The sequence below is a fragment of the Melanerpes formicivorus genome, unplaced genomic scaffold (assembly GCF_026170545.1).
Source record: "Melanerpes formicivorus ecotype bairdi unplaced genomic scaffold, bMelFor1.0.p_v2 SCAF_29, whole genome shotgun sequence".
NCBI classification, from domain to species: Eukaryota; Metazoa; Chordata; class Aves; order Piciformes; family Picidae; genus Melanerpes; species Melanerpes formicivorus.
Window position 1 is genome coordinate 8,946,334 of NW_027142381.1, and position 27,680 is coordinate 8,974,013.

The 27,680-nt window shown below is 51.3% G+C and overlaps 1 protein-coding gene across 2 annotated transcripts in view; it reads right to left on the bottom strand.

Moving 5' to 3' along the window:
* Positions 1–27,680, bottom strand: part of KSR1 (kinase suppressor of ras 1) — a 61,055-nt gene that overhangs the window by 23,052 nt on the left and 10,323 nt on the right. For both annotated transcript variants that reach the window (XM_068154922.1, XM_068154921.1), the window contains exon 2: positions 7,722–7,862. In XM_068154922.1, coding sequence (XP_068011023.1) covers positions 7,722–7,862 — 141 coding nt within the window. The remainder of the gene's footprint in view (positions 1–7,721; positions 7,863–27,680) is intronic.

Below are 27,680 nucleotides of genomic sequence, written 5' to 3' on the forward strand. Positions count from 1 at the left end.
GGCAGGACACAAGCACGGTGAAGGGCTTGGGCACCCCTAAGCTGACTGGTTTCACCTCCATAAGCAGGTCCCTGCTCTACAGCTCCATGTGTGGCCTTGCCACGAAAAGTGGGAACAGGTCAGACACCACAGCTGAGCAGCACAGGGCAGCCCCAGCCCTTCGCTGAGAGCTTTGCTCTGCATCCCCAGCAGCCACACAGCCTGGCAGGGTCCAGCCTGGGGCAGGGTCCAGCCTGCCGCCAGCTTGCCCCCTTCCTGCCCAACCTCCTCTTTGGCCCAGGAGTTTAATTTTAGAAAGACAGAACAGCAAGTTGTAGGAAAGTATAAGTACAGAAAAGGAGATTATATTTAAACAATCCAAATGACCTTGAGCTGGGAGAGCTCAGACTTTCTGAACCTGCTGCCAGCCCCCATGACACGCGACAAAAGAAATAAGCCTTAAAGGGAGGGGGGGTGGAAAGGAGGAGGGAGGGGAAGTAAGAGGCTTTCTTTAAACAGCCACTCATGTGCTCCACATATGTGGTGGCTTAATATAAAACTGGTCAACCTGATCCCTGTAAGATTGGCCTGATATGATTTAGCCCTGTGTTAGCCACTGTGATAATGATGAGGGTCACTAGTTCAAGATGGCTCTTCAGGCAGGTTCAGCTGCTGCTGCTGCGGCTCAGCTGTTGAGTTATGGGGGGACAATGTTCCCTTCCCATCTCAGAGAAGCACGTGGTGGGCTTCAACCCTCAGTGCAAGAGCAGTTGCCCTTGCAAAGGGGTACCCCCCCCACCCCCAGTCTTCAGCAGCTAAGGTGAGAAATGTGTGTCCATACCTCTCCCTAGCTGCTTCTTCAGGGGTACTCTGGCTTTAAGAAACTACAGCTTCAAAACAATGCAGCTTAAAGGCTCCCTGGGCACACCTTGGCTACAGCAGGACAGGGGAAGCTGCAAGAAATTCAGATGCTACTCTGACAATAGGATCAGATTCAAAGCAAGCCAAACCAAACCCCAAACACACACAAAAATACAGAGCAGGAGAGGCCAAACCTGCTTTCAGTTTTTCAGTACCTCAAAACTGCCAGCAAAAGCTAAAGCCTTCCTCACCACACACTGCTCAGCAGAGCTGATGCTAAAAAGCCAAGCCCAGCCCAGGGTATGGTTCCTCCCTAGAAGGAGTAAGAAGACTCTTCTACAAAGCCTTGCAGGCTCTGCACCTCATGGCACACACTGAAAAGAGGGAAAAGCAAATCACAGTGTGTCCAAGAAGCCATCTGAATGTTAGCCTCAATTAGTCAGGGTGAAGAGTTCACACAATGGTGTAAGAAGGTCTTTAATCTTGTCTGGTGTCCAACTTAAATCCCTGAAACACGGCAAAAATGCTGCTCTCTGACACAGGGGATGGGTTATTTTTGGTCAAGATTCCTCCCTGCAGATAAGCCAAGGGAGCTAATGCTGCTGCTGGTGCTGCCGAAGCAGCCTGCCCTGCTCCTTGACCTAGCAGAGATGGCTCTTCCCATAGAGCTGGAGAGCTGTCAGGGCCCCAAATGCCTCCTCTTAAAATCAATACATTCCCTCACCAATCATCCTCCTGTAAAGCAGCAGATGCTAGAAGAGAAAGCCCATTACATAAGGTGCTTAAATTCCCACTGATAGCTCTAAGCCAAGCATGTAAGGATGCTCTTGAGAACATCTTGTGCCCACCAGTTGTTATTTTGCTCTGCTTCTCTGGCGCCTGCCGAAGGAGGCACTGAAAATTTGTTGTGTTATTAAATTGCTGCAGATCTGGTGGGAAGCCTCTCACATGGAATCTCCAGCTTGCACTAAACTGTGAGCACACCCAGGCTGTGGCTTCACTCAACATCTCTCTCTTCACTGCTTCACCTCTCACACAGCAGCCAGGGTGGAGTGGAGCTGGCAGTCTCAGGGCATTCCCACTGGGTTTGCTCTCCATGGACAGGGTAGCTGCTGTCACTTAATAGTTTGCTGTGGGGAAGGGGATGGAGCAGTTGCTGCATTTCACTGCAGATCCTGACAGGTAGCAGAGCCTCATGCTGACCTCCTGCCATGAGCCATTCACAGTGCACAAGGCTGCAAGGGGCCCCTGGACCCCTTAGCAGGAAAAGGGAACGCTGGCAGAAGCCTCCCCTCTGGGGAGGGGCCTTCAGCTGGAATATAGGGATGGAGATTGAGATGCAGGAAGCCTGCAGGACAGAGTTAATTTGCATAGACACAATTAGCACATTCAGGATCTCTGCTATCTGGCAGTCCTGTCAGAGCTTCTCCTGCCAGAGCCATGGAAATCCCCAAACAGCCAAAGCCCTCCCAGTCTGCTCATGCAGATACGACGACAGAAAAAGATGAGAGGATACAGCTGTGGAAACCTGATAGGCTCTGGGAGATCTGCCTCTTCTGTTCCCCCAGCCAAAGTAAGGGTGCACACACACAGCCCCCCCTTTCCTCCAACAACTGATCAGCAGCTTCTGCTGCAAGTCCATGCAAGTCTAACCATCTGCCATGGTCTCACAGCATCAACTCTGTGCCAGTGCTGCATCCTCGACAGCAGGAGACACTTAGCAGGCAATTCCTACTCGAGGCATGAGCCTTTCCTGCCTTGCTCCCCACTGTGCTCAGGAACCACTCTTGGCTACTCACAAGAAAGCAGGTCTGGGGCAGTGATGCTGAGTGGGGAAGGAGAAAAGTGTCACAAGCCAGCAGGAGGCATCAGCAAAAAGTAGATATAGTAGAAGCCAAATACATCCCCCAAAGGGAACTGCCATAAAGCAGAGCCCAGCACAGCACTGTTAAACCTGCTCCCTGGTGGCAAAGTTCTGCTCACAGCCAGCAATCAGCAGGGTAGGATTTGCCCCTCCCTGGGCTTGACAGTTACCTACTCTAAAAACAGCTTCCTGAAGTTGATTGACTGGAACCCCTGCTCCACGGGGATCAGGGCTGGTTCAGGCATGTTTCAGAAGATGATAAGGAGATGACTCTCCTCTTAAGTTACTCTGTAAGATGGTGACAAGTTCTCTCTGGGCAGAACAACAGTAAAGGCAGAGAGGATTTTTTTCCCCCTGTGTTAGGAAAACAAACCACTAGAGATCTTTTTAATCTCTTCTTTTTGGCAGTATGGCCCAAACACAGAACCCAGTAAACAGCTCTGCAGGAGACTGCTTCCAGGAGCCAAAGAGTGGGGACAACACTGCTCACATCCTCCTTCCTTCCCGCTCCCCCTTAATCCTTGACTCCAGCTGTCAAGGGGAGGACAATCCAGAGCAGTGTATTCCTCTAGGTCCATCTTCAGAGTAACTTCTACCCACTGCAGACCACTATGTAGCTTAAATCCATCCTCTGTCGGTGTGCTTCCTTGTCCTGGCTTTCTCAGTTCCAATATATCTTTCCCCAGCTCCAGTATCTCTTTTCCCAGCTCCAACATCCCTTTTCTCAGTTCCAGTATCTTTTCCCAGCTCCAGTATCTCTTCTCCCAGCTCCAATCCACCACATTTAGCCATTTACTCATCCCTTTCAGTATTAAACCGCACACAGAGTGCTACCCAACCCCCAGCACTCCCAGCCAGGATCAAGGACTGCAGCATTTCCTAGACAACTACTCCCAAAGAGGGCAACAGAACAACCTAAGCCCAGCTCCACAGCTCAGCCTCCTCCGCGCTAGCCGCGGCTTTGCTGCGATAAACATCTGTCTGGCAACCGATTAGAAGAACAAGTAACAAAGAAACCGAAATAGCACAAGGTGGGGTGGGGGTTCAGAGTTTCCTTACCCCTGTGTGTTTCCAGGGCGCAAAGAGGATCGCGACCCCCAGGCTGGCGCTCACCACCTACCTCCGGGTCCGCCAGGTCGGAGCAGCGCAGCGCCCGCACCCGGCGCAGCGTGACCGGCTGCCTGCTCTCCGGGTCCCCAGGACTCCGAGCTGTTGCCCAGCGCCATAAACACTGCATCGTTATTGCTCTAATCTCTCCCAGAACTAAAGGATTTTACAAGCAGTCATTATTCCTGTTCAAAAATACAGGCTTTCAAAGAGAGAAAGGAGCCCGAGGAGGAGGCAGCAATTACACCAGCGAGAGCTTTCGGGCTGCACAATGTCTCCAGCAAAGTCACCGGCAAAAAATAGTCCTCAACCCAGACTAGGGGAGTCAGCAGATACTCTGAATTCGAGCCCCTGCTCTATTTCTGACGGGAGAGCTTGGGAGCTGCTGTGCTTCCCTGCGTGGCAGCTTTATTTGGGAGAGGGCTGAGGGGGAGAGAGGGGAGGGCAAGAGGGAGAGAGAAAAAGAGCATTGTTTGTCTAACCCCTGAGCTGAAAAACCGCTGGCAATTAGGCTGCTTTTCAAAGGTGTTATGTCACAGATTAGCACAGTCTTGAAATGCTCCCTCCAGCAACACCAGGAATGCAAAGGGAATCAGAACCACTTCAAAAAGCACAGAAAAAACAAACCCCAAAAAGCCAGGAACTTGGCCTTTCCCCCTGCTTTGTACCTAACAAGCAGCGTGCTGCAGGACAGCCCAACACCTGCACCTCCTGCATCGCGCTGCTGCTCTTCTTTAGACCTCAGAGGGGTCCAGGAAAGGGCTCTGGGACTCTACAGGTACTTGGCAACTTCTCCAACTGGCTTCAGAGCCTCAGAGTGTCAAGGAGAGAGGGCTGTGTGCATAGTGGGAACACAGCTTTACAGCACCTGTGGGGTTTTCTTCCTCTCTGCAGCACCTTTTGGAAGCACTAAGAAGGAAACCCAGCATAACTATCTCAGCTTTACAGTGAGCCTTACAGATGGGAAGTCGTTCCCCAGTGTGTGTTGTCCACCAGCCACAGAACACAGGACTGAGGGTCCCTATTTTCCCTGTCTGGCTTAGCCAGGCTGCCTGACCACCTCTCTCCCCACTCATGTCGCAGGCAGTGTGCATGAAGCCAAGGGAAACCATTGCACATTTCTTAATACCTAACCTATTAAATCTGCCTCTGTCAGTGATTTCCATTTGAAAGCACTCAGCTGAAATGCAGTTCACATGCTGGATGAAATCTAAGCAACAGCAACAACCCCACGACAGCTCCAGCGCTCCTGAAAGGCATCTGACCGCAGACATCGCTGCACCGCCTGCTGCTGTCCAAGACACAAACACCAACCTTGGCTGCTTTCTGAGCAGTGAAAGAACAGAACAGCCACCACAAAAATCACTGCAAGAAGAGGGCAATGAGGTTTTTAGCTCAGCTGCTGTGCTAGTGATAGGATGAGGGGCAATGGCTTCAAACTAGAGAGGAGCAGATTGAGATTGGATCTTAGGAACAGGTTCTTTACTAAGAGGGTGGAGGAACACTGGAACAGGTTGTCCAGGGAGCTGGTTGGGACCCCATTCCTGGAGATACTAAAGGTGAGGCTCGACAGGGCTCTGGGCAGCCTGATCTAGTTGAGGATGTCCCTGCTGAGTGCAGGGGGTTTGGAGTGGATGAACTTCAGAGGTCCCTTCCAACCCAGACCATTCTATGAGAGAATAGAATAGAATTAACCAGGTTGGAAAAGACCTCAGAGATCACCAAGTCCAACCTATCACCCAGCACCATCTAATCAACTCAACCATGGCACCAAGTGCCTCATCCAGGCTCTTCTTAAACACCTCCAGGGATGGTGACTCCTCCACCTCCCTGGGCAGCACATCCCAATGGCCAATCTCTCTTTCTGGGAAGAATTTCTTCCTCACCTCCAGCCTAAACCTCCCCTGGTGCAGCTTGAGACTGTGTCCTCTTGTTCTGGTGCTGCTTGCCTGGGAGTAGAGACCAACCCCCACCTGGCTACAGCCTCCCTTCAGGGAGTTGTAGACAGCAATAAGGTCTCCCCTGAGCCTCCTCTGCACGGCTTTCCAAAACTCACCCTGCATTTGGGAGGGATTTGAATGCTTTGTGCCCCTCTCATGCTCTGTCCCAGGGCACAGGAGGAGCACAGCTCACTACATTGGTCACTGCTGGAGACAGGGCAGCAAGGGTGCACAGATCAAAACAAAGAGCTGGAAAATGTTCTCTTCCTGCCTCAGAACAAACTTGAATTTGTTCACCTTTTTTTTCAGTGACCACACGTAGGGAAGGGCACTCTGAAGCCCGTTTGCTCCCTGAATTAGCAGGATGTGGCAGATTTGAACTGTCTGCCTCCCTCCCCCTCTTCTCCACCCTTTCCCTTCACCTCTTCCCTTCCCCCAGTTCTGCAGGCATCAGGAAGGTTTTTAAAAAGAGCTACAAAGACATTCTTTGAGGCTCAGGCAATTCCAGTAACCTTAGAAACCAACAATAGTTGGTAGCCTGGCAGTTTGGCCACAGCACCAGGCAGCTTTTCTGTTCTCTCATTGTCACTGCTGCACCTTGAGCTCTGCCCCCCCAAGCCTGGCTGGGCTGAAGGCGAATCCAGTGCCACAATCAAAAGGAACGGTAGGGAACAGAAGGCACAACTGGGCCCTGAGCTCATCCTGTTTCACCAGGGGCTGCTTAGTTACATCAGCACCAAGCTGGAATAACTTTGATGACAATCTGCTGAATTTTTCACTCAGGCAGAGTGCTGCTGAAGCTGGAGAATTTTTGCTGGTGTAAGGATCAAAGGAGGCTAAATGGGAACACTGTGATCTGGCCTGCAGAGCCAAAAGTGGGGGGAAGAGTGGAAAAAAACCTTCTCTGTTTTGTTTAGCCACTACTGGACTAAGCTCTACTTACACTGCCATTAATGTAATGCTGGAGTGTCCCCAGAGCAGGACAGGGACAGTCCAGTTCCACTGATGTCAGTGCCCTGCAGTCCCCAGTAACCACCTAAACACAGCTGGGATTTCAGGCTCCTCTTCAAGAAAGGAAAAAATGTGTTGGCTCCTCTGGTCAGAGGGATGAGAATATGCTGTGCACTAAAGAGGCTCCCAGTAATTTGCATGCTAAGAATTAAAGTGCAGAGATCAGAAGGAGCCTTGGCCTGTGAGCACGGTGCTGGCCACCACACAGCCCACCACAGGAGGGTTATTTATTCCATTCCTTTACACTGATGCAATGCTCACTGCTATCAGTTTGGAGCAGAGCTTTCCTCAGGGCTGGGTGAGTGTGTGTGTGTGTGTATAAAATGAGAAAACCCTCCCTGGTTCCTGTGCCAAGACTCCTACCCCCACTCAAACCCAGATTAAACTCTCCCTGCCCATCACTGGGCTGCAGCTCACTTGGCCTCCAGTGCTCTGTGAGGCTACACAGAGCCATCAGCCTGGGCCAGACTTGTAAAGTCTGACTACTTCTGCTGCTCTGTTTCAAGGGAGAGCTGTTGGCTCTCTTGGGATCCCAGGGAGCTCTAATTGTGGCATGCAGGGTTCAGAGACAAACAGGCTGTAAGGACTCAGCCTTTTCAGTAAGGTTTTGGGTATGTCCCCACACAGAGCTGGAAGCCCTGGTCTTTTTTGTTGGCTGGTACTGGACACAGGCCATGGCACGGTGCAGGAGGTTATTTTCTAGAAGGTAGTCAGTGATGAAGTTCTGAGCATGACACCAGGGCTAGCAGGCAGGACAGGAGGTCCTGGTAATGCAGCACCTTTGCCTCATCCCGAGCCATAGGTGGGAGGTGTTGCTTCAGATGCTGTGAGGAGAAGAGCTACAAATTGAGAGGAGGACAAAGGGAAGGGAGTGCCTGAGCACTCCTGGGAGAGGACAGGCAGCTGGGAATGTCTTGAAAGAGCAGGAGGGTTCTGTGCTGAGGTTGTCTTCCCCTTACCTGCACAACCTCTTTCCTGACATTGACGATGTCCAGCCAGTCGTGGAACCGTGGGTAGCTGTTGAGCTCAGCTGTCCTGTCGTGCAGGGGCACACTCAGCTTGCACTGGCGCTGCCTGTGGATGTAGTCAATCAGTTTCACCTGTTGGGAGCCAGAAAGGAAAGAGTTAAGTTCCTGGGGTGCGGTGTCAGCTTCCCAGGCGCTGTGCACGGTACCTGGCCGGGGGGGACACTGGCCTGGGAGTGGGGCTCACCGGAGGTGCTGGGGAGGAGGTTGGACCTGATGATCTTAGAGGTCTTTTCCAGCTGCAATGGTTCTATGGCTCTATAAAGGCTACACTCCTGCAAGCACTCAGAGAAGCTCAGGCATGGCCCTCACACCAAGCAGCTTCACTCCTCAGCATCTCAGCACAGGGCAGGACCTTGCAGGACCCATCCCTGCAGGACTCCTCTCTACACTCCCATCAGCAAAGGCTCTGTGCAGCAGCTGGGTTGGCTGATCTGACTCCTCACAACTCAGGCATAGAAAGCTTGCTTCTGTCCACACGTCTGTAAGTGCAGACAACAGAGCCATCAAGTTTGAGGTTTATCAGAAGCTGGGTTGGTACAGCAGCGACTCAAACCCTTCATGCAATGCAAACACCAATGCAAAGCAGTGCCTCTGCTGGGAGAGGCAGCTGTGCAGCAACAGGACTGCTGTGTCCTAGAAGACTCAGCCAGCCCTTGGCACTCACCCTGTGGCCATTCAGCTGGAGCCAGAGGAACCTTTTAACCATAACTTCCTAATGTGGCTTTGGAGCAGAAGACCTAAAAGAAATCACCTTGGAAATCCCACCCCACTGCCCTCAGTCTCAGTACCTCTTTCTATAAAAAGGGGATGAGAGTGCTTCCTTTTTCCCACCCTTTGCCTGCTCTCTCTAGTCAGACCCCAGGGGCAGGGCAGGTCCCCGTGGGCAGCCCCCCGCGGGCAGCCTTGGCTCTGCCAAAGGCAGCCATGCTCCAAAGAGCCTGGGGATGGGCTCAGCAGAGGCCTGGGCACCACCACCAGCCATGCTCCTCTGCCTGTGCTCTGTGCCAAGTGCAGACACATCAGCTGGCTCCCTCAGCACGGTGCCATATGCCTCTGTGACTGCTGCAGCCTGGACTGCCTGTGCCCTGCTCGTGGGCTTGCCCTCAGCTGTACTCTCCTATGCAGCTGCACCTTGGAGCAAGATGTCTGTGGAGTATGTGTGCTCTGTTCCCTCAGAGTTATCTCAGGACATGCAAGGGCACATATGGTGTCATCAGCTGCCTCAGTCATGACCTTCTGCTCTCTCACTGTCACATTTTCCCACAGCTCTCCTGCTCAGCCAGGTCAGAAGTGACCTCAGAGATGCTGTTCCAGGTACTCTCCTTCTAAGTACTTCCCCACCTCCTGGCTTTGTATCACACACATCCTGACCTGGCACTGCCAGCAGGCCCATGTTAGACACAGCACAGCTCTGCAGATCCTCCTGGCCATTGCAGGCAAGTCTGAGGACAGCTGGAGGTACCCCCCAGAGAGGAGGATGGGCTGGAAACGTCTCCTACAGTCAAAGCAACTGCTCCACAGGGCAGACCGAACCCTGCCGTGGGTCCTGGCTGTGCCTTTTGCCTTAGCTATCCTAAACATCTGATTTTAACAGGCAAGACCTACATTCTCATCATCAGGGCTTCATTCTGCTCAGGATACTTGGTTCTGCTCTTGCTGTCTCCAAATGTATCATGTCTGCATCCTTTTTCCCTCAGGAGGCATTAGGGAGGCAGAGATTAGAATGAGAAAGAAGGACCTTGCCATGGGCAAAGACAGGAACAGGACAGCCAAAGCCCTGACAGAGCGTGGGGAGCACACCTGCCCTTCTCCACAAAGAATGGATCTTAGCAGCCCACAGGCTAGAAGTGAAAAAGAACAGGCTGGGATTGGGGATGGGAGCAATAGGAGCAATGAAGAAGTGGTGTGAATAGAGGGAAGAGGCAGAAAGAAGAGGTTGCAGGAAGCTTGAGGACTACTCAAGAGCCTCCAACTTGCCAGAAATCAGCCTACATAAATCACAAATAGCTTCCTAGCCATGCAGCAGATATGGCATGGAAAGGAGAAGGAAGAGAGAAATCACCCAAGCCTTCCCTTTGTCTGGAGGCAGTTCCAAGCAAGGTTCACTGCTGATATGCTCCCTGAGAGACAAACTGCAGCCACAAAGCCCAGCCAAAGGCAAACAAGTCAGCTGCATGCTTGTAAGCCACAGTATGGAGAATTCCCAGGGTGCTGAGGTAGCTTACTGCTTCTCCCCAGGGTCACCTCACCCCTTCCCCATTCCTGGGCACACTTCAGGGCTGCTGAGCAGCTGGGGAAAGCAGCAAGACTGCAGAGTTGATCTGGAAAGTGGCAGAGCCAGGTGTGGCAGGAGGGGGTACAGAAGTGGCAGCCTGGCTCTCCTCAGTCACCTCTTATCTGAGTGCAGGGTCTCCCAGCAGGCAAGGCTCCTTTTCTGAGACACCAGCATCCTCTCTAAAGCCAGAGCTCCACACTTAGTTCTGTGCAGCAGTAATTTTATGCAAATGCCCTCGAAGTAGCACATAGCCCAGTAGAAAGCAGGGAGCTGCAAGCACTGACAGTGGCAAGAAAGGGTGTGGGAATCTGTTCCCAAAACCACCGTGGAAGACAAGGAGGTTTTAGCATCTATTTATAAACAAAACCAAAAAAAAAAGGCAAATTAAGTCCAAGAAGTCATCATCCACATTAGGCATGGCCCACATCATCCTGCTGCGCTCTGCAGCATCACGAGGCCAGCGTGCTGCTTTGAGGAAGGACATTCTTGAAGCACAGTCACTGCTCTTGCAGCCCCCACAAAATTCTCACTAATCTCAGTGTAACGCCAGGAGCACCACATGCAGTGAGTCAGAGAACAGCTTTCTGCTCCAGGGAGCTGGGCTCCACTCCTAGCCCTGCCACTGACCTGCTGTCTGACCATCAGCAAATGAAATCCTCTCCCTCCTCTTGCACGCTGCCCGTGGCTCTGCCTGCCCGTGGCTCTGCCTGCCCGTGCTGCACAGCCCCCCTGGAGCAGGGGCTGCCTTCTGCTGTTTTCATGCAGCTTCAAAACACATGGGCTCAAATGTTTTCGCTTGACAAGTCTCATCCAGAGCATGAAGTCCTCAAAGGACGCTGCTGGAAGGTGCAGCACAGATTTCAATGTCAGCCTTTCCTTCTTTGTCAGGATAGACCAGAAACCCAGCCCTCAGAACTGGGGAAGCAGGCTGACAGCACAGATCTGGGTATCTCAGGGTTGCCAAGCCTGGTTTTCCCAGGACAGCTCCTTCACATTTGCTCCTCAAGTCCCAATTTGTTTTCCCCTAGCCCTATAAATAGTGCCTCTGCATTCTCTTCCCACCCTACATGCACCACGCTTCTCCCCTAGGATGAATTTCATTTTGCTATTTCCTGCCCAGACTCTTAGCTGAACTAGAGGGCTTGGCTCTAATAGCTGAGCTGTTGCAAAACCCTTTTCTGAGAATATAATAAAACTTCTGGGCTCAGTGACGCAGATGAAAACCCACAAACAACATGCAGGTCTCCAACCACAGCCTAGACCGAGAGATAAAGCCAATAGTAAGCTACTCACTGCCTGCTTGCCGAACAGCACAACCTACTCATCACAAATGGCAAACCCCACAACAGAAGCAGCGGTACCCAACCGCCTGAAAGCCACAGAGATGGGAAAGAAGAAGAGCAGAGGCAGGATATGGAGCAGCTGGAGGGAAGTGCTGCTCACAGGGAGCTCCAGCAGAGCCCTGCCTGCAGGAGCTGGTGGCCAGGACACTCAGCTCCTGCTTGCTCTGACTGCACATGCCTCAAGGTGTGCTCCTGGATGCAGGGCTAGCTCCTCCTTCCAGAACTTTCTAAGTCAATATCCCTCGAGAGCAGATGTGAGCAGCAAGCCCAAGATGTTTAGGACAAAACTGCCGAGCTTGTACTTCTTTGAATTAATTTACACAAAATAAAGAGCAGCCCTCTGGAGATCCCAGGCTGCCTGTGCCCCTGACCTCCAGCCAGCAGCTGGGAGTTTAGAGGATGAACAAAAACCACCCAACAGGCTCTTCAGCTGCACCTCTGCAGCCATGGCACAAACAATGGCATCTGTCCAACGAGTTCACTGCCATCAGGGTGCAAAACTCAGGAGCCCTTGGCAAGCAAGGAGATACTGCCAGGGTGAGTTGGAAGAAGTCAGTATTCAAACTGCAGCCTAAATGTTTCTGACCTCTGCTAATTGACAGAACTCACATTCTGACTTCCTTTGGCAGAGGAGGTTAATAGTCAAGGTCCCTAAAGAGAGGAATTAAGCTTCATGCATTTGGGGGTCAGCTGGCTCTCAGCTTCTTGTCAGTTATGTTTTATTCCTGTTTGGAGAAGTGGCATCTTGCTGCAGAAGGCAAGGCAAGGCAAGTGCATGACACCCACTGCAGCTTTTGCACTTGGCCAGACCCCAGTCACTCTGAATGCAATGAATTGCTCCAAGCTAACAGGGAGAAAGGAGCTGAGGACACAAGAGTTTGGTTCTTCTGAAGTCTCCCCTGGCTGGCTCTCAATGCACACACCTCAGCACACCCCAGGAATGCAGCCACAGGAGTGATTTGCACTTCACAGAGGAAGGGACAACTGAGGCACAGAATGGAAGCTGTACTTTAAGCGAGGTGGGGAGAGGCAGAGGGACTCAGGGAGGGCTCTGCCAGGCCAAAGTGCCAGCTGAGATTTCTTCAGAACATCAACAAGTTTGATTCATGCATTTCACAACCACACTCTCTCAACTCTTTCGCAAGGCTTACGGCGCTCTGCTCTCCGATGCCTACAGCTTCTCCTGACGACTGGAAACATGTGCAGTGTTTAGAAGAGAGGGGGTTGCAATACCCCAAACAAACAACTGCCATTATTTAGTCAACAAATCAAGCACATGTTCAAAAGCAGCTTCTATTTCTCCTGTCCCAGGAGATGAAATCTCAGGGAGCCTGGCAGCACTTGAGAAGATGATCAATAGGAGCTGACACCAACACTTCCAAGCCTACAACCACTTACTGCCTTGCAATTTAACAAGCCAGTGCCTGAAAAGGACCAGATCAATGGATGACCCAGCTCTCACATGTGGCTGAGAGAAATGTAAATCATCCATCTTCCTTCAGACAGGAATTAATCAGGAAGGAACTCCTCTATTAACCTCCTGCCAAGAACAGGACCCAGAGGGCAAGGGAGCACTCCCTGAAGCATCAGGCAATAGCTGCTGCTGCAGAAGGATGCTGCACTGGCTGGAATGGTATCCAGGCCAGTGAGGGAGCTTCTGCATTTCTGCCTCCTGAAATTTTCTAACTCAGTTTACCTGCATGGGACACTGGGGAAGGTAAGAGGAGTCCTTTTGGGGCATCCAGAGACAGAGGATTATTCACTTCACACCTTTAGGTGACTCTTACTTATTTTCCCCAGTGCCATGACACAGGCAAACCTGAAGTCAGGCCAAAAAAACCCAAACTTGGAGCAACCTGAGCACTGAGAAGAGCATAACAAGGTCAGAATCTGACTCGCCAGATTTGCCTCTGAAGTCACACTCAGCAGCCATGTGAGAAACTGATAAAGATCTCAGCAGCCATTGGGGGACCAGCAGCAGTGTGAGTGTACTTCAGGGCACCGTTTGCAAAGTCGTCTGAGTTACAGCAGAAAAAAGGTGCAACTGAGTTGATCCATGCAAAGGCAAGAACAAGCGTTTCACTCCTCACAGCAAGCTCTTCAGCATGCAAGGCTGCTTGCTCTGGGGTGTGGGAGCTGAGGGCTGGGACAGAGCCTGCCCAAGAGCCGGGGAAGCTGAGGGCTGGGACAGAGCCTGCCCGAGAGCAGGGGAAGCTGAGGGCTGGGACAGAACCTGCCCAAGAGCTGGGGAAGCCCCTGTGCAGACGCCCGCACAAGGGGACACCTCCTGAGCTGCCATGCACGGTGCACAGCGCAGCTCCCTTGCCCTGCAGCCCAGCAGCAAGGGCAAAGGCAGCACTGCAGAGGCAGGGCTGTTGCTGCTCTACCTCAGATTCTCATCTTGGAAGGGGCCATAAGAGCAGACCACCTTCCCTGGGTTTTGAAAGGATGACCACAACAGAGAGAAATGCCCCTGGATATCGCTGTAACAGGGCAGGGATACTGAGCTGGTGGAAAGCATCAGAAGTGCTGGATGGCTTCTCCAGGCAGGAGGGAAATGCAGCACAGCAGAGTGTGTCTGGAGCAGGACATTCCCTGCTGTCCAGCACTTAAGGCAATCAGAGACTGTGATCAGATCAGAACCTGAGCTTCTCTGGGGACAGAGAAGACCCAAAGACAGACACCAGGACACTCTGCCTGACCAGAGGGGACAAGAATAGAGCCAAAGAATCACTCTGTGGAAATAGTGCTGAGGTTTTCCTGCTCTGCCCTGCAAACCGTGCATGGAGCCAGGAGCAGACAGATGGAGGATCACAAGACAGAGCTTCTAGCCTCAGCTCTGCCCAGAATCTGCAGACACAGGACAGAGCCTTCAGTCCCAGCCATCCTAACAGTTCTGGTTCAAAGCCAGGTCTGCAGTGCCCTTCAAGTAACAACAAACCAACTGTCTTCACAGCTCCTGTAGCCACACAACCAACGCTGAGCTCTTCCTTTGATGAACTTAAACTTTAAGCAGCTGACTCATTTGAGTGCCCCCAGCTATCTGAACTGTTATCATCTGATCAGAGCATCTCTGAGCAGCAACTGAAGGCTCAGAAATTCTCATTTCCCCCTCCGCGTTCACAGAACCAGCTTGCGGTGCACAGAGACACCTTGAAGCGATGTGGACTGTTCCCCTTCCAGTGTAGACAGAGCTAAACCAATGCCTGCTTTTGGCTGGTTTAAACCCAAATGTGCCTAGGGGAAGGGAGAGAGTGGGTCTGTACCCTTTTACCATGACATATGTTCATTTAGCAGCGAGAAAACAGCCAAACCTGTTCAGGGAACATTTCGTTCGACCACACAGAGAACCATCCTTCCCATCTGTGCTGTCATTAGGAACACTCAGAGGGTGCAGGATTCAGCTGCAGAGTCTTATCAGCTCACAAACTTCAAAGCTACCTCCAGGTCAGCATGGAATTCAAACAGGCTCCTTTTGAGGCAAGCACAAGAGCTGCACAGGAGCCAAAGACACAACCCAAAATTAGAAGAACCCAAAGCAAACAAATAAACAAACAAGAAGCCAAGCACCACCACCAAAACCCCCCAAGCAAATAAAAACCACAGTCCAAAGAAACAAACAAAACCTTTCAAGGAATTATTTGTGTCCTAACAAATGAAGTCATCACTCCATTTCTCACCTCCAAGCCAACAGAACTGAGTCCACTCAAGGATGAGATTGGATGTGGCTCTTGACCAGCCACAGCTGAGCAAGGCCAAGCCAGCAGATAAAACATTGCAAAGAAGGATCTGGTAGCAGACTGATTTGTTCATGTGAGATGGCACCTGAGGAAAGGAGCTCACACCCCATCAGGCACTGCCCTGCAGGCAGTGGAACTTACACTCTCTTCCCTGAACCCAGCTGACTCACTCAGCACGGATGTGTGAGCAGGACTCCAGCCCAAGATGTGAGGCCTGACACCGGAGCCAGAGGAGTTGCTTCCTGGGGTCTGCCTCCTGTTCACCTCTCCACTGGCTGCACAAGTGCAGTGGCACACCAGCTACTGCTATGCTGGACCCCTTTGACAAGGACAGCTGAGAGAACAGTGCCACTGCTTTGTGTGCCCAAACCAACTGAGGGGCATCAACACACTCCCAAGAGCCCACATGGCAGCAGCTTGTTAAAAGTGAGAGAGAGGAAGAAAGATTAAAACTCACTTGCAGAAAGTGAAGCAGCAGTTCTAGAGGCAGGTCACAAGAGCCTAACTTAGTCCTCTGGTCATGGCAGCACTGACTGTGATGGAGCTTCCAGAAAGAAGAGGGAATAAGAAGGATGACACAGATGGGGATGCACACTCTGGGGGTACCACCATGCCAGGGGGAGGAAGCTGTGCCAGCTCACATCAGCTGAGGGTCTGTGCATGGAGTTTGGGAGCCCGCTGGGCTTGCAGCAGATTCTGCACTGAAACAGCCTGCTGCTTTCTGTGGAACCTGGGGGTCTGGGCTGGCTGAGGGTCTTTGGGCATTTCTCAATGCATTGCTGAAGAAGCCCTGTCCAGCAGGAGAGTGCAGGGACAAGGTATACTCTGGGGAACAAAAAATAAAAAGCCTTGAGAGAAACCAGTAACTAAAAGCAGAGAGAGGTGGTGGGACAGGGAGAGACCCAGCACCAGATGGATGGGTTTTCCTTTGAAGCTTCAGTCATGCCTGAGGCTGACACAATAGCCACTGCCCAAACACTACAGTATGTTATTTCTGCTTTGTCAGATGATGCAGACAGCATCATTTCTGGGTCACTTGGAGGCCACATACCACTCTTTTCTCTCCCCTCCTTTCTTTTTCACAATCCCAGCAACTGAGAGCTGGAAACACTCTGCTGAGGCCTCCCCAGCAAAGAGTGGGAGGATGAAACTGTACAACCAAGTGGCTCCATGTGCCTGATAACATGATTCTCTGCAAAGATTTCATCCTAGGGAGGCAACTGAACCTAATGCAGCTACAGGAGCAGTGCTCAGCTTAAACATGTAAGATTTCACACCCACTGAACACTAAAAATGAAAGCCCTCCCCCTTCCTTTTTGACCTGGGGACATGCAACTGCACCAGACTGACTGAGAGCACTCTAGAAGGCTAGAAAGTGTACTTAGCTCTTGCTGAGCACAGCCCTGCTGCTGCCACATCACCTCTGCAGCTCAGACTTGTCTCCAGCACTCAGCGAGCATCATTAGCTAACCCAACCAGTAGCTTAGCCATGCCTGACCAGGCTTAACTCTGCTTTCACATGGAGCACAGGAAGACCACTACATCTCCTTGCACAGAGCATGTACCAAAGGCTATCACTACTCCAAAGGGGCCTACAGACCTGATAAGGTTTCCCATCCACTCATGAATGCCTGTGCCATTTGGCAGGCTTATGAAGCTACCCTGCTCTGGAGAGTACTTCTGTCCAAGCACAGCACTCCTCCTCTGCTCACTTACCTGAGTCCCTCCACAGGGTCCCCAGATCCTGTACCTGTTCACATGCAGCCAGATCTCAAACAGCTCAAAGTGGAAGAGTATCACGAGCAGTACAGGACCTGGTCCTCAACAGCTAAGGCTTCCCAAAGCCTAAGTCAGAGTCTTGTCCTTCAACCAAGGTCTCAGTAAGTTAACAAGCATCTGTCAGAAATGGAGTAGAAAGAGCTCCTCATGCCTTTGGGAAGATCTCCTGAGATCCCTTCCAGGGATTCTGTATTGGCTGAGACACTGACCTGCATTGTGAGAGCACTGAAAGAAAACTGAAGAGCCTCAAGAAATCAAAGGCTTCCACCTCCCTGCCCCACGTAAAGATCAGCCCTGAATAAATCTTTCTTGACAGCTGGGGAAACCAAGGCTCAGATCCTTCCTCTCCTTCCTAATTCTCACACAGCCCTAAGCCCATGCAGGACTTCAAGTGCCTGTACAGATAACCTCCTCCAGGATTTTTGACTGCACTAATCTTACCCTCACACACCTGTAAAGGAAGTCTCAGGCCAGGGAGGCAGGGATAAAGAAACCAAAACCCTGTACCTGTGTGAGCTTGCAGCACAAATAAAGGAGCAGAGCTTAAAGCAACAACAAACCCAAAAAATAATATAAAGCCAGACACTTCCTTCAGCAAGGTCAGGAAGGGAATGACTAATTCTAGGTCCCAGTCATATTCTTGCACTTCCCTTTCCTCTTCATTGCAATCCTCATCCTGCAAGGTACTGAGCACCCCCAGCTCTCAGAGGCAGGGAGGGACTTTGCATGGCTGGCCTGGACACTCCAGCACTGGCTCTGAAGGACTGGGAGCTCTCAGAGCAAGCCTGTGCTGAAGCAGTTTTACTGCCCAGGATGCTGTCCCTACTCCCAAAGGGCTGTTCTCACATTTGTCTTCCCCTTACCTTCCTCAGCACCTCTCTTGCACCTTCCACATTCCTGCAGCTTTGATAAAATAAAACACCTTGGCAAACCTCCTGCCTCTTCCATCCCCTCAGGTACAGGCTGGGGAATCCAGCAGATTAGCAGCTTGCCCTCTGAAGCATTTGAACTTATTAGCAGAGAAGGAAACAAAACACAGCAAATTGAAATCCTCTGCTTGTTTGACTCAATCATTTGAGCCCTTCAAGAGCTCCCCCTTCCCCTCCTCCCTCTGGAGCACAAACTTCCCCTAACTGCCGCTGGGCTGGGGGGGGAAGAGGTTTAGACAGAAAAAACAAGGTTGTGCAGGAGCAGGTTGCAGGTCTGAGAGATGCCTCTGCACCCTGGGAAACCTTAGCTAGGAAACCTTTTTCTGTGAGCGCTCCAAACGCCTGGCTTTCTGCTGGGAAGAATGGAGCTCTTTTGGCAAGGGCCGGGGTCACATTTCTCTTGTCACAGGCACTGCGTGAGAAAGCTGCCACGGCTCACTGCTCACATTTCGTGTCTCCGGGGATCGCCGGGGCTCTGCCTTGCCGGCTAGCGCCTGCCTATAGCAATCGCCTGCCTATAGCAATCGCCCAGGGCTTCACGCCGGAGCTCAAGCACAAGCACAGCGCTCAGAGGGGAGAGCCCAGAGCCCACATCCCCACCCCACGGACCAGCATCTTCCTTGTGGCCGAGGACTTTCATCTTGTGCTCACTTAGAAAGCAGAGGGAAAACAGAGCTGCTGACCTAGTGAGAGCTGTAGGAGGAAAAACACAGAGGAGACTGACAGGCAGGAACTGGCACATGACAGACAGTGCTGCTCCAGCTCTTTGGCATCAGTCAACAGCCTGGAGAAATTCTAATCAGCCCCTGAAAAATGATCACAGGCAGGTAGAGAGACAACAGGCCACAAATTTGCCATCCTCAAGCCAGCTGAAAGATCCATTCCTCCAGTGAATTTCCACAGCAGCTGCAGGCAGCACTGGTCTCTGTGCCTCGTCAGAAGAGGAGGTGAGAGCTTTGGGGTTGGGTTTGTTCTTTGGTTTTGTTTAAGGGAAGTGCAGCAGCACAAAGAGTTTGCTTAAAGCAAGACCCAAGACTTTTCCCTCAAAGTGCTTTTGCTAAGTTCCTCATTTTCAAAGCCTTCCACAAAACAAATGGAAGGTCTCAAAACATCTTTCTCTACGGAAAGCCTGCCCTGAAAGCACTTCACCTCTGCTTGAAGTGGATAATGGGAGGAAATGTGCCAGCTCTGGCTGGGATTTCAGGCAGCTTGCCTCTGCCCAACCATTACTTTGTGCAGAATCTGGGAAAAATCCCAGCCTGAGCTTTCACTCCAGGTGGGTCTCTGGAGCAGGAAAGGTCTTGCAGTTGCCCCCCACTTCCACCCAGATCTCCTGATCCCTCCAAGATGAAGAGATGCCTGCAGGGACATTTCTGCAAGGGGATTTATCTACTTGTTCACCTCTATTCTATCTGCTGAGCTTTGCACTTTTCACACTCTTCAGGCTCCTTAGCAAACACTTCAGAATACTCCTTCATCACCCCCCTTGCACTGCATGGGCTTCATTAGATCCCTTTTGTGTTAAAGTATCTCCTCTGGTTATCCGCTGGAGAGCAGTTCAGCAGCCTCTGGGGCTGAGGATTTCTGCTCCATCTCTTGCTCAGATGACTGCATCAGAGGAGGGACTCTGCTGAGTGGCAGCCACCAGAACTGACAAACCCCCCACGACTGCTTACGAGAAAATAAAAAGCCATTGTAGCGAGCTGCAGGCTACTTTGTAATGGAAATGTTCCCCTCCGAAGGAGCAGGGCAAAGACAAAGGGATTCTATGTTGTCCTTTTCTGCCGGCGAAGGCAGTTCTGAGCGCTGGACACAAACTCATTCCTTCAACTTTGAGATTCTTCTCTGCTGCCAAGCAGCTCTTTGCCATTCTGCAAAGACCACTGCTGGGTTCTTTTTCAGACTCCTTTCATTTACAGTACTGAATCTTTATCTTTCCAAAAGGGCCAGGGATAAGTTAGGCTCTGCTGAAGATTCAGCTCCCCTCAGAACACTGGAACACAAAAGGGGAAAGAGTCCCAAAGCCATTGGTACCCTACAGCTCCTGCCAGCTGTGGCAGAAACCTCTGCTGGGAGCAATCCCTCCTCAGCACTGCTCCAGAGTAACAAAGCCTAGAGATGGTTGAGGGATCCAGCAGTGCTGCAGCCAGCTTCTTACCATCTCACAGGCGCTGAGGCAGTGCCCAGGTGCTGCCTTCCTGATGTTTGGCTCGTTGGAAACCCAAGCACATCAGCTCTGCTGCCACAGCTCAGCTGCTCTGAGGATTTCCACAGACACAGCCCTTACATCTGCTCAGCCACCACGTGATGAGTGAACAGCAGGATTCCCTAAGCATCAGCAGCCTTGCTTTACTATCCAGCTTCTGAATCCAGGAGGTCTTAAACCAAGGAACTTCCCACCTCCATCCCTTCTCCCTAGTCCTGTTTCTCCTCCGTGTTTTGGCAAGGGGGGTTTACAAATCCTGCTGGAGTGTTTACAGTACCATCTGAAAAGTGCAAAGAATGAGCAGCAGGCTATTATTAGCTTCCCAGCTGTGACCTGCTTCAAAGAATACTGAAGTTATCTGAAACTGATTTCCCAGCTTCACGGATTTCCTCAGCCCAGCGTTCCACGTTCTGGAGTCCATTTCCATAGAGTGCCTGCCAACAAACCCTGCATGTTCAGCCTTGCCTCTGCAACACTGCCAATCACCTTCTTCAAATGGTAAGAGAAAGGGAGAGGAGTGAGCACAGTCACCCCCAAATAGGAAGCTACAGCACACCTCACTACCTTAAGGACTTCTCCCTTCTCCATCACTCAGCAGATGTTCTTCAATCAGTTCCTAAATCAGTTTCTAAATGCACCTGCCAAAACCTGGTGTCAGAGGACACAGAGCCTTCCACTGAATTTAGCCAGGCAGTCACTGCTGCTCTCTTGCTTCAGCAGGGAAGAGCACAGCGTTTTGAGGGAGCCTCACTGTCTGCAGCTGTAGCCTAGCGGCAGACAGAGCAGTGCTGCTGCACCTGGCTCAGCAGCCACTCCTTCGTTCCTCACCAGAAGCTGGCATCTCCAAGGGCAGGATTCCCAAGCATTCTAATCCTTAGCTGCCCTTGAGATCTGCTGCAGTAAAGGATAAAAAAAGGGCAAATCCACCCCAGGAAGGCAAACACTCATTTAACAATGCCACAGCTCCTCAGAACTGGAGTTTCCCCCCCAGGTTACAGACACCAGAGCCAAGGCTCCGTGCTCCGGTCTCACGGTGAGACAAACGGAGTTTACTCACTGCTAGCAGCTCTGCCTCCCCTGAAACCTCTCACCAGCAAGCAGTGGATTCCTGGAATGCATCTGAGTATCCTTGGGGCAGAAGAGGTGAGCAGCCAAGTGAAAGAGGAGGGAAGAAAAAGACAAAACCTCGTTCACATTAAAGCTTTCATTTCATTGTGTAAAGATGTCTCTGTTAGCAACAGTCTAAGAAGAATTCAGCATCACACAGCTGGAGAGCCTCCAGCTGCTGGGACACTGCTGGACACCCTCCAGCTGCTGGGACACTGCTGGACACCACTTTCAGCCATCCCTTTTTTATATACTAGCATGTGGCAGCCCAGGAGCAGATTTCCCCAGAGCAGCTAACAGCTTTGCAGCTATCAAAACTCTGGGGTCTGCACCAAACTCTGTTCTAACCAGGGAACCCTTTCAGAAAGGGGAAAAAAGGGTTAAAGAAAATGTACTCCACAGTTGATATCAATATTGCTGAGAGCTGCCTGCCAGTAGCTGAAGGGATCCTACAGGAAGGCTGCAGAGGGAATCTTCCTGAGGGTGTCTGGAGACAGGACAAGAGGGAATGGTTTGGAACTGAGGGAGAGCAGGGTTAGAGTGGAGCTGAGGAAGCAGTTCTTCAGCAGGAGAGTGGTGAGACTCTGGCACAGGTTGCCGAGGGAGGCTGTGGCTGCCTCCTCCCTGGGGGTGTTCAAGACCAGGTTGGATGAGGCCTTGAGCAGCCAAGTCCAGTTCAGAGGTGTCCCTGCCCTGATCTCTGAGGTCCCTTCCAACCTCAGCCATTCTGTGACTCTATGAATCAAAGCACAGAGCCCTGAGAGACATTGGCCTCCTGTGGCTTCCCAAAGGACCTCGAATGGACAGGAATTAATACGGGGCTGGAGGCTTCAGGGTTGTGTGATACTGGGTTTTTGTGCTTCTTGCAGAGAACAGTGGAGGAGAGATGGCTGAGAAAACCATGTGGGTTTGAAAAAAAAGTCAGCTATAGGAAATTGCTTAACTGGAATGTGGCAACTTGCCACCTTCTCTGGAAGTGTCTTTCAAACCAGCAAAAGAGCTTTATTTGAACAAGCTGCCATGAGGCTGCACTTTGGGACTGCCAGAAAGAGCAAAATGCACTAAACCCACCCTGCTCTAAGTGCTTTGAGCCTACAGAGCAGGCTGCCTTATTTCAGCTCTTAAGAGGAGGAGAGCAGAGCTGTGGTGTGCTCTGCCATGCAGTGGGGTCAGAGATTTTCAGCATGCTCCTCAGTTTTAGAGGATGCTTCCAGAGCCTTGGGCACCAAGGCACCAGCTGCAGAATGAAAACTCTCTGCAAGCATAACTGGGATTCAGCTGCCAAGTAGAAAGCAGGTCACCCACAGCTCAGCTCTAGAAAGAGTCCTGAAACAATTACAACATCGAATGGAGGCAAGGGATTGCTTCTTTCTCCCTCCTCTAGGGCTGGATATGCCATCAGTAAGTGGGAATTGTGCAAAGTGCTTCCCAGCTCAGCTCTCTTTCCTCCTCTGACAGCAAACACAAACTCACAGGGCTTATCCTGCCAGTTCCTGTGTGTCCCAGCTCAGAATCAGGAGCACTAATGTGAGGCAAACTCCCCTGAAGGGCAGTTGCCTTGCCAGGGAAGAGAAAGGAAAGAAACAGAGCACCTCATGCCTAAGGTCTGAGACAGGTCTCCCAGCAGGGAGCTCTCATGCCACATCTCACAATGAGCACAGCAATTCCACAGACACCTGAGGAATCACTTCTCCAAAACACTCCTGATTCCCCAGTGCAGAAGAGCTCAGACTCCTCACGGATGCACTGCTTGCAGAGGGCTGATGCAGGGAACTGCTCTGAAGCAGGAGAATGGTGCTGCAGAAAGGCTTTGCAGGCTGACAGAGATTGCAGTGGGCTGGAAGGGACCCTCAGAGGTTTATTTATTGCCTTTTTCCTGAGCTTGTTTTGCAGTCACTGAAGTGAGCTACGTGCATGAGCTCCCCTCTGTCACTCTGCTATCAAACTGCTGCTCACTTGCTGGTTTCTTGGCCTGTGTGTTGAATGAGGTTTTGTACTGGAGCAGCTCTCCTTCCTTCCTACTCCCCCTGCTACTCTGCAGGGACACCAACAGAGGAGTGAGGCAACAGGAAGAGCAGGAGTCGCCCCTGCAGAGACAAAGCAGGATGTGACCTCTGGTCCCTAAATAGGGCACAAGTGGTCAGACTGTGGCATCCAAACTGGTGTCTCCCTAAAGGAAAGACCATTTAATGACATCAGTGGTGTTTGTAGGAGGGACTTAATTATTAACTGCAAAGACCTTAAATTAGTGGCTATTCTGATGGACTCTTGCTAAACAAAGCTCAAGCACTGCTGCTGCACGGAGCCTCAGCTCTGCTCACCTTTGATCTTACAGAGTGTCGGTGCTGCTCCTAGCCGAGAGCATCCTGCTGCTGCAGCCTCTGTGCTCTGCCGGCATGGGACAGAGTGTCTGCAAACCTGTGTGACCTGTTTGTTCAGCTCAGAGGCTACCCTTGCAGCTCAGCCTGGGCTGCCCTGCTAAACCTCACCTTGGAGCTGGACAGCCTCTGCCGCCGGTGCGTTTCCAGGAGCTGCCTGACCCCTGTTTCCCAGGGCAGCAGACAGATTACTGCCTGCAGCGAGGCAATGAGGGAATTACCATGAGGCAGTCTCATCTCCAAGCACGGGTCCTGAGCTGGACAAAGCTTCTCTTCAGCCTCACACCTGAACCCTGCTGTGCTGGTGTGTTGAGGGAGGCTTTCCTGCTAGCAGCCGAGCACCCTCACCGACTCTGGCTCTGGTACCTTCAGCTGGCTGCTGCCGGGACTGTAGCAACACCAGAGGTGGCACCACAACGCTGGAACGTCATCCTCTGAGGGGAGTGATTCACCCAGTTCAGCCCCTTTAATCTCCAGTCTAGGACACCATGCCAACAACTTTGGAACGTGCCTGCCTTCAAAGCCAGGGCCTTGGGTGATCTTCCCTGGGAAGGATTTCTAGTAGTATCCTAGACAGTAAAAAACATTGCAGTTAAGATGACTTAGCCCAGTTACTGGTAGGTAGGATGGCTGAGCTCCAGAGCAGGCAAATCCACAGCCCACAAGAGGCTCCTGACAGCAGGCCTCATTGCTCAGGCTGTTCAGAGCAGCCACATCTGCCAGGGCCACCACAGTCTGACCCCCAGCCTAGCAAGGTAGCTCTGCAGATGTTTTCTTCAGCTATGCCCTAGCTCAGGAGATCAGAGGCACAGTGATGAACTGTACTCAACACATCTCTAGAAAGTAGAAGCTTCCAGCACCCCTTGCAGATCAGCCCTCCTTGTGCATCGACTCTACTTGGGAGAGACCTTAGTTTGCTATGGCTGGGTGCTGAAGCAGCTTCTTGCAGTGCTGCAACTCCAGCTTGCTTTTCCTGCTCAGCAGAAACAGCTTCTGCATGAGGCTAAGCAAAGCTGAGCTGGAGCTTGTTTGTGCTCTCCAAGGGTATATGCTGTGTGCTGGAAAGCAGCTCCTCTAACCAGGCTGACTCTGGGCTACAATAATAACTGGAAATGAACTCTGGACCATCGGCTCCCAGCCACCCTGGGTTAGATCACGTTGCATAAATAATAGCCAAGCCTGGGGGAGGGGAGTGCTGGTTCAGTGACAGGAGCTACCTGCCTTCTGCTGCTACTCTTCCAGGGCTGCACAAAGCTTCAAGCTAGCAATGATGTGTTTGAAGCCAACGAGCACAGCAGCAGGAGAAAGAGAGGGGAAACTTTTGGGTTACACCACAGCTGGAAGGAAAGGGAGCAGGCTAGAAAGCTACACACTCCAGAGCTTCACCTGAGCCTGACCACTGAGGGCAGCAGACAAGCTGTCAGGAGGGTGCTTCAGGTACCCAGTCCACATAAGCAATGCCAAGGCTCCATGTGCCTCACAGCCATGCCACCTGTAATGCCACTCTGATGTGAGAGTTGCAGTGCAACAAACATGCAGAGAAGTCCTTTCCTATCCCAGCTTCCACACTGTGCTGTCTCCCAAACACTGGACAGCAGCAGGACTACAGGCAGTGTGTCTCAAAGGTGTCTGCCCCAGCTGCCTGCCAAGACGGGTTAGAAGGTCTGTGGCTGGCAGCAGTGCTCTCAAGAGCAGGCTGAGTGCTGTCAGTGCCTTCAGCTGAGAGCATAACCTGCTCACTTTCACTTAGGAGCCTTCAAACACTCCCTTCTTGTCTTGGGGCATCCTGGAGAATAAAAGAGCAGGGTTGAATGCAGGGGGGAACTGTAGAGCACACAACTTCTCACCCCAGTTCCTCCTTCTGAGCAGCCTTTCAAGGCATGCAGACACATCCCCACAGCCGGAGTGTAAATTAGCCTCTTCCTTCACCAAAGGCTCAGGACAATGGTGATCTCCAACAGGAGACAATGACCTGCTAAACTGTCCGTTGGTCTCTTGTGGGGAGGGAGGGTTCCAAGACCTCCCTGGACACCATTTCCTGAAGTGCTGAGGTTAAACATCTGCACTCACCCCGTGAAAGAATGCACGGCTTAGGCAATGGCAGGGTCACCTTGCTGCCTGCTATTCTTGATTCCTCACTATCCTCATAGGTCATTATCAGCCCCAGGAAAGGGTTCAAGCTCTTAAAAAAACAGCAATGCAGAGGAAGAGCTCAGGAGTCATTGGACTTGAAAGCATTCCTGTAATCATTTCTGTGGTGGAGACTTCAAAGCTAGGTGTGAACAAACGAAACCCTTCCACAGACGGCACGGCCCCATGAGTGATGCAAGAAACTGAAGCTGGAAGTTCTCATCCCCTGGGGTTGTAACCATGGTAACAGCTCTTCATCCTTGTGCACTGGTGTTGAGATGTAGTAGGCTCCAACTTTCTGATCTGGGAGCATCAGGCTTCTGAGGGCAGGGAGGCCTTTTGTGGGCATGGCTGCATGCTGGAGAGCAGCAGTGGAAGCAGAGCTGCAGACAGGGCTCTGCCAATGACCACATCTCCCTTCAAGCCCAGTTTTAAACACTGTGGAAGGTAACACCACCAGGTGCTGTGCTTGTGCAGCTAAAGCCTGGACAATTCCTGCATCAACATTTACAGATCTGATGCTGAGGGCAAATCAGTCTGGGATGTGCTTCTTTAACATGTGCACAGGAGAAGTACAATCAGGGTGAAGTCTCTGGCCTGATGTCAGGTATGGCCTTCAGCAGTGTGTCAAATATCCTTGCTCCATGCACTCAGCTGAGATTTGTGCTTCAAAATGAGGGCACATTACTGCCCTCTGTTCTGGATCAGGTCACAAAGCTTCAGCTGAGTTGTCTTTCTCTACCTCAGCACTGAGAGTCCATCAAGTGAGGCAAGGCACCACCAAGAACCTGCAAAACTATTCATTTAAACCCCAGACTGGAAGGAATTTGAGAAGCAAGGAAGCCAAACTCATCTTCAGAGGTACTTAGTAATTTTCCAGTGACGAATGGAACCTGAGCTGCATCTACAGCCTGCACCCCAAGTGTTAACACACCCAAGCTTATGCTGATTGTAAATACCAAATAAGCATAATAAACACCTGGAATAAGGTTTCCACAGCTCTGATTAAGTATCTTCCAACTGCATTTCACTAGAGGCTATGTAAACAACGGACGGCAGACAGTTAGTGCTATAAACGTACAGCTCTGCCTGGGCGGAGGCAGGGGGAGTCCTCCCATGCTGGGGCTCTCTCAGAGACTGGGAGCTGATCTGGGAAGCAGTCATGTTGCTGAGACAAGCACCTGACCAGATCAAAAAGGAGGTATCTTGCAGCTGCAAAATTTTCACCCCCTTAAGGGACAGGTGAAACAAGGCAGAGAAAGAAGCCTTCTGCACTCCAAAACCCATCCACCTTCTCACTTTGTTATCTCTGCTGTGTGAGTGCTGCCTTTTACTCCCTTGCCTGTTCAAAACCCTCTCAGTTTACATCAGACCGAGTCTGAAGCAGCACTTTTGTTTAAATAGGTGGAGCTTCAAGTGAGAGTCAAGGCCACACTGTTGAAGGTATTCAACCTTGAAAGGCACTTAGAAAAGAACTGAGCCAGCAGAGACTAGAGCTAAATTCAGCTCTTACCCTAATTCTGAAGTGCTTCCACTCCTTTCTTTTCAGCACAGTCACACTGGGTTCCCACTGCTGTGAAGGGAAGTGGGCTCACATAGCCTGACACTCATCTCATGTCAACTGGGTAACCCCAAGGAACACAGGTGGGGTCCCAAGTGGAAGCCAGCTGCAGACTTTGCTGCAGATATGTCACTTACATGATACCTTTAGCAGACCAAATGTTCCATCAAGTGATACGGCTGTAAATAATTTACCAGCCACCCCATAACACTTGATTAAAACCCACTGAAAGAGGATCTAATTAAATTGTCTCTGGCAGAACAGATAATGATATGATGACTGTTAAAAAGCAGATGGCAAGCAGCAGCTCATCAGAACATGAGGACATCATTCAGGAGAAGGTAGCTTTGTGTCTGTTGAGCTGTGGTGATCTGCACCTGTCTGATGCTGCCTGCTCTGGAGGTCATGCCTTCATTCTGCCTTTGGGCATCTGAAGTGACAG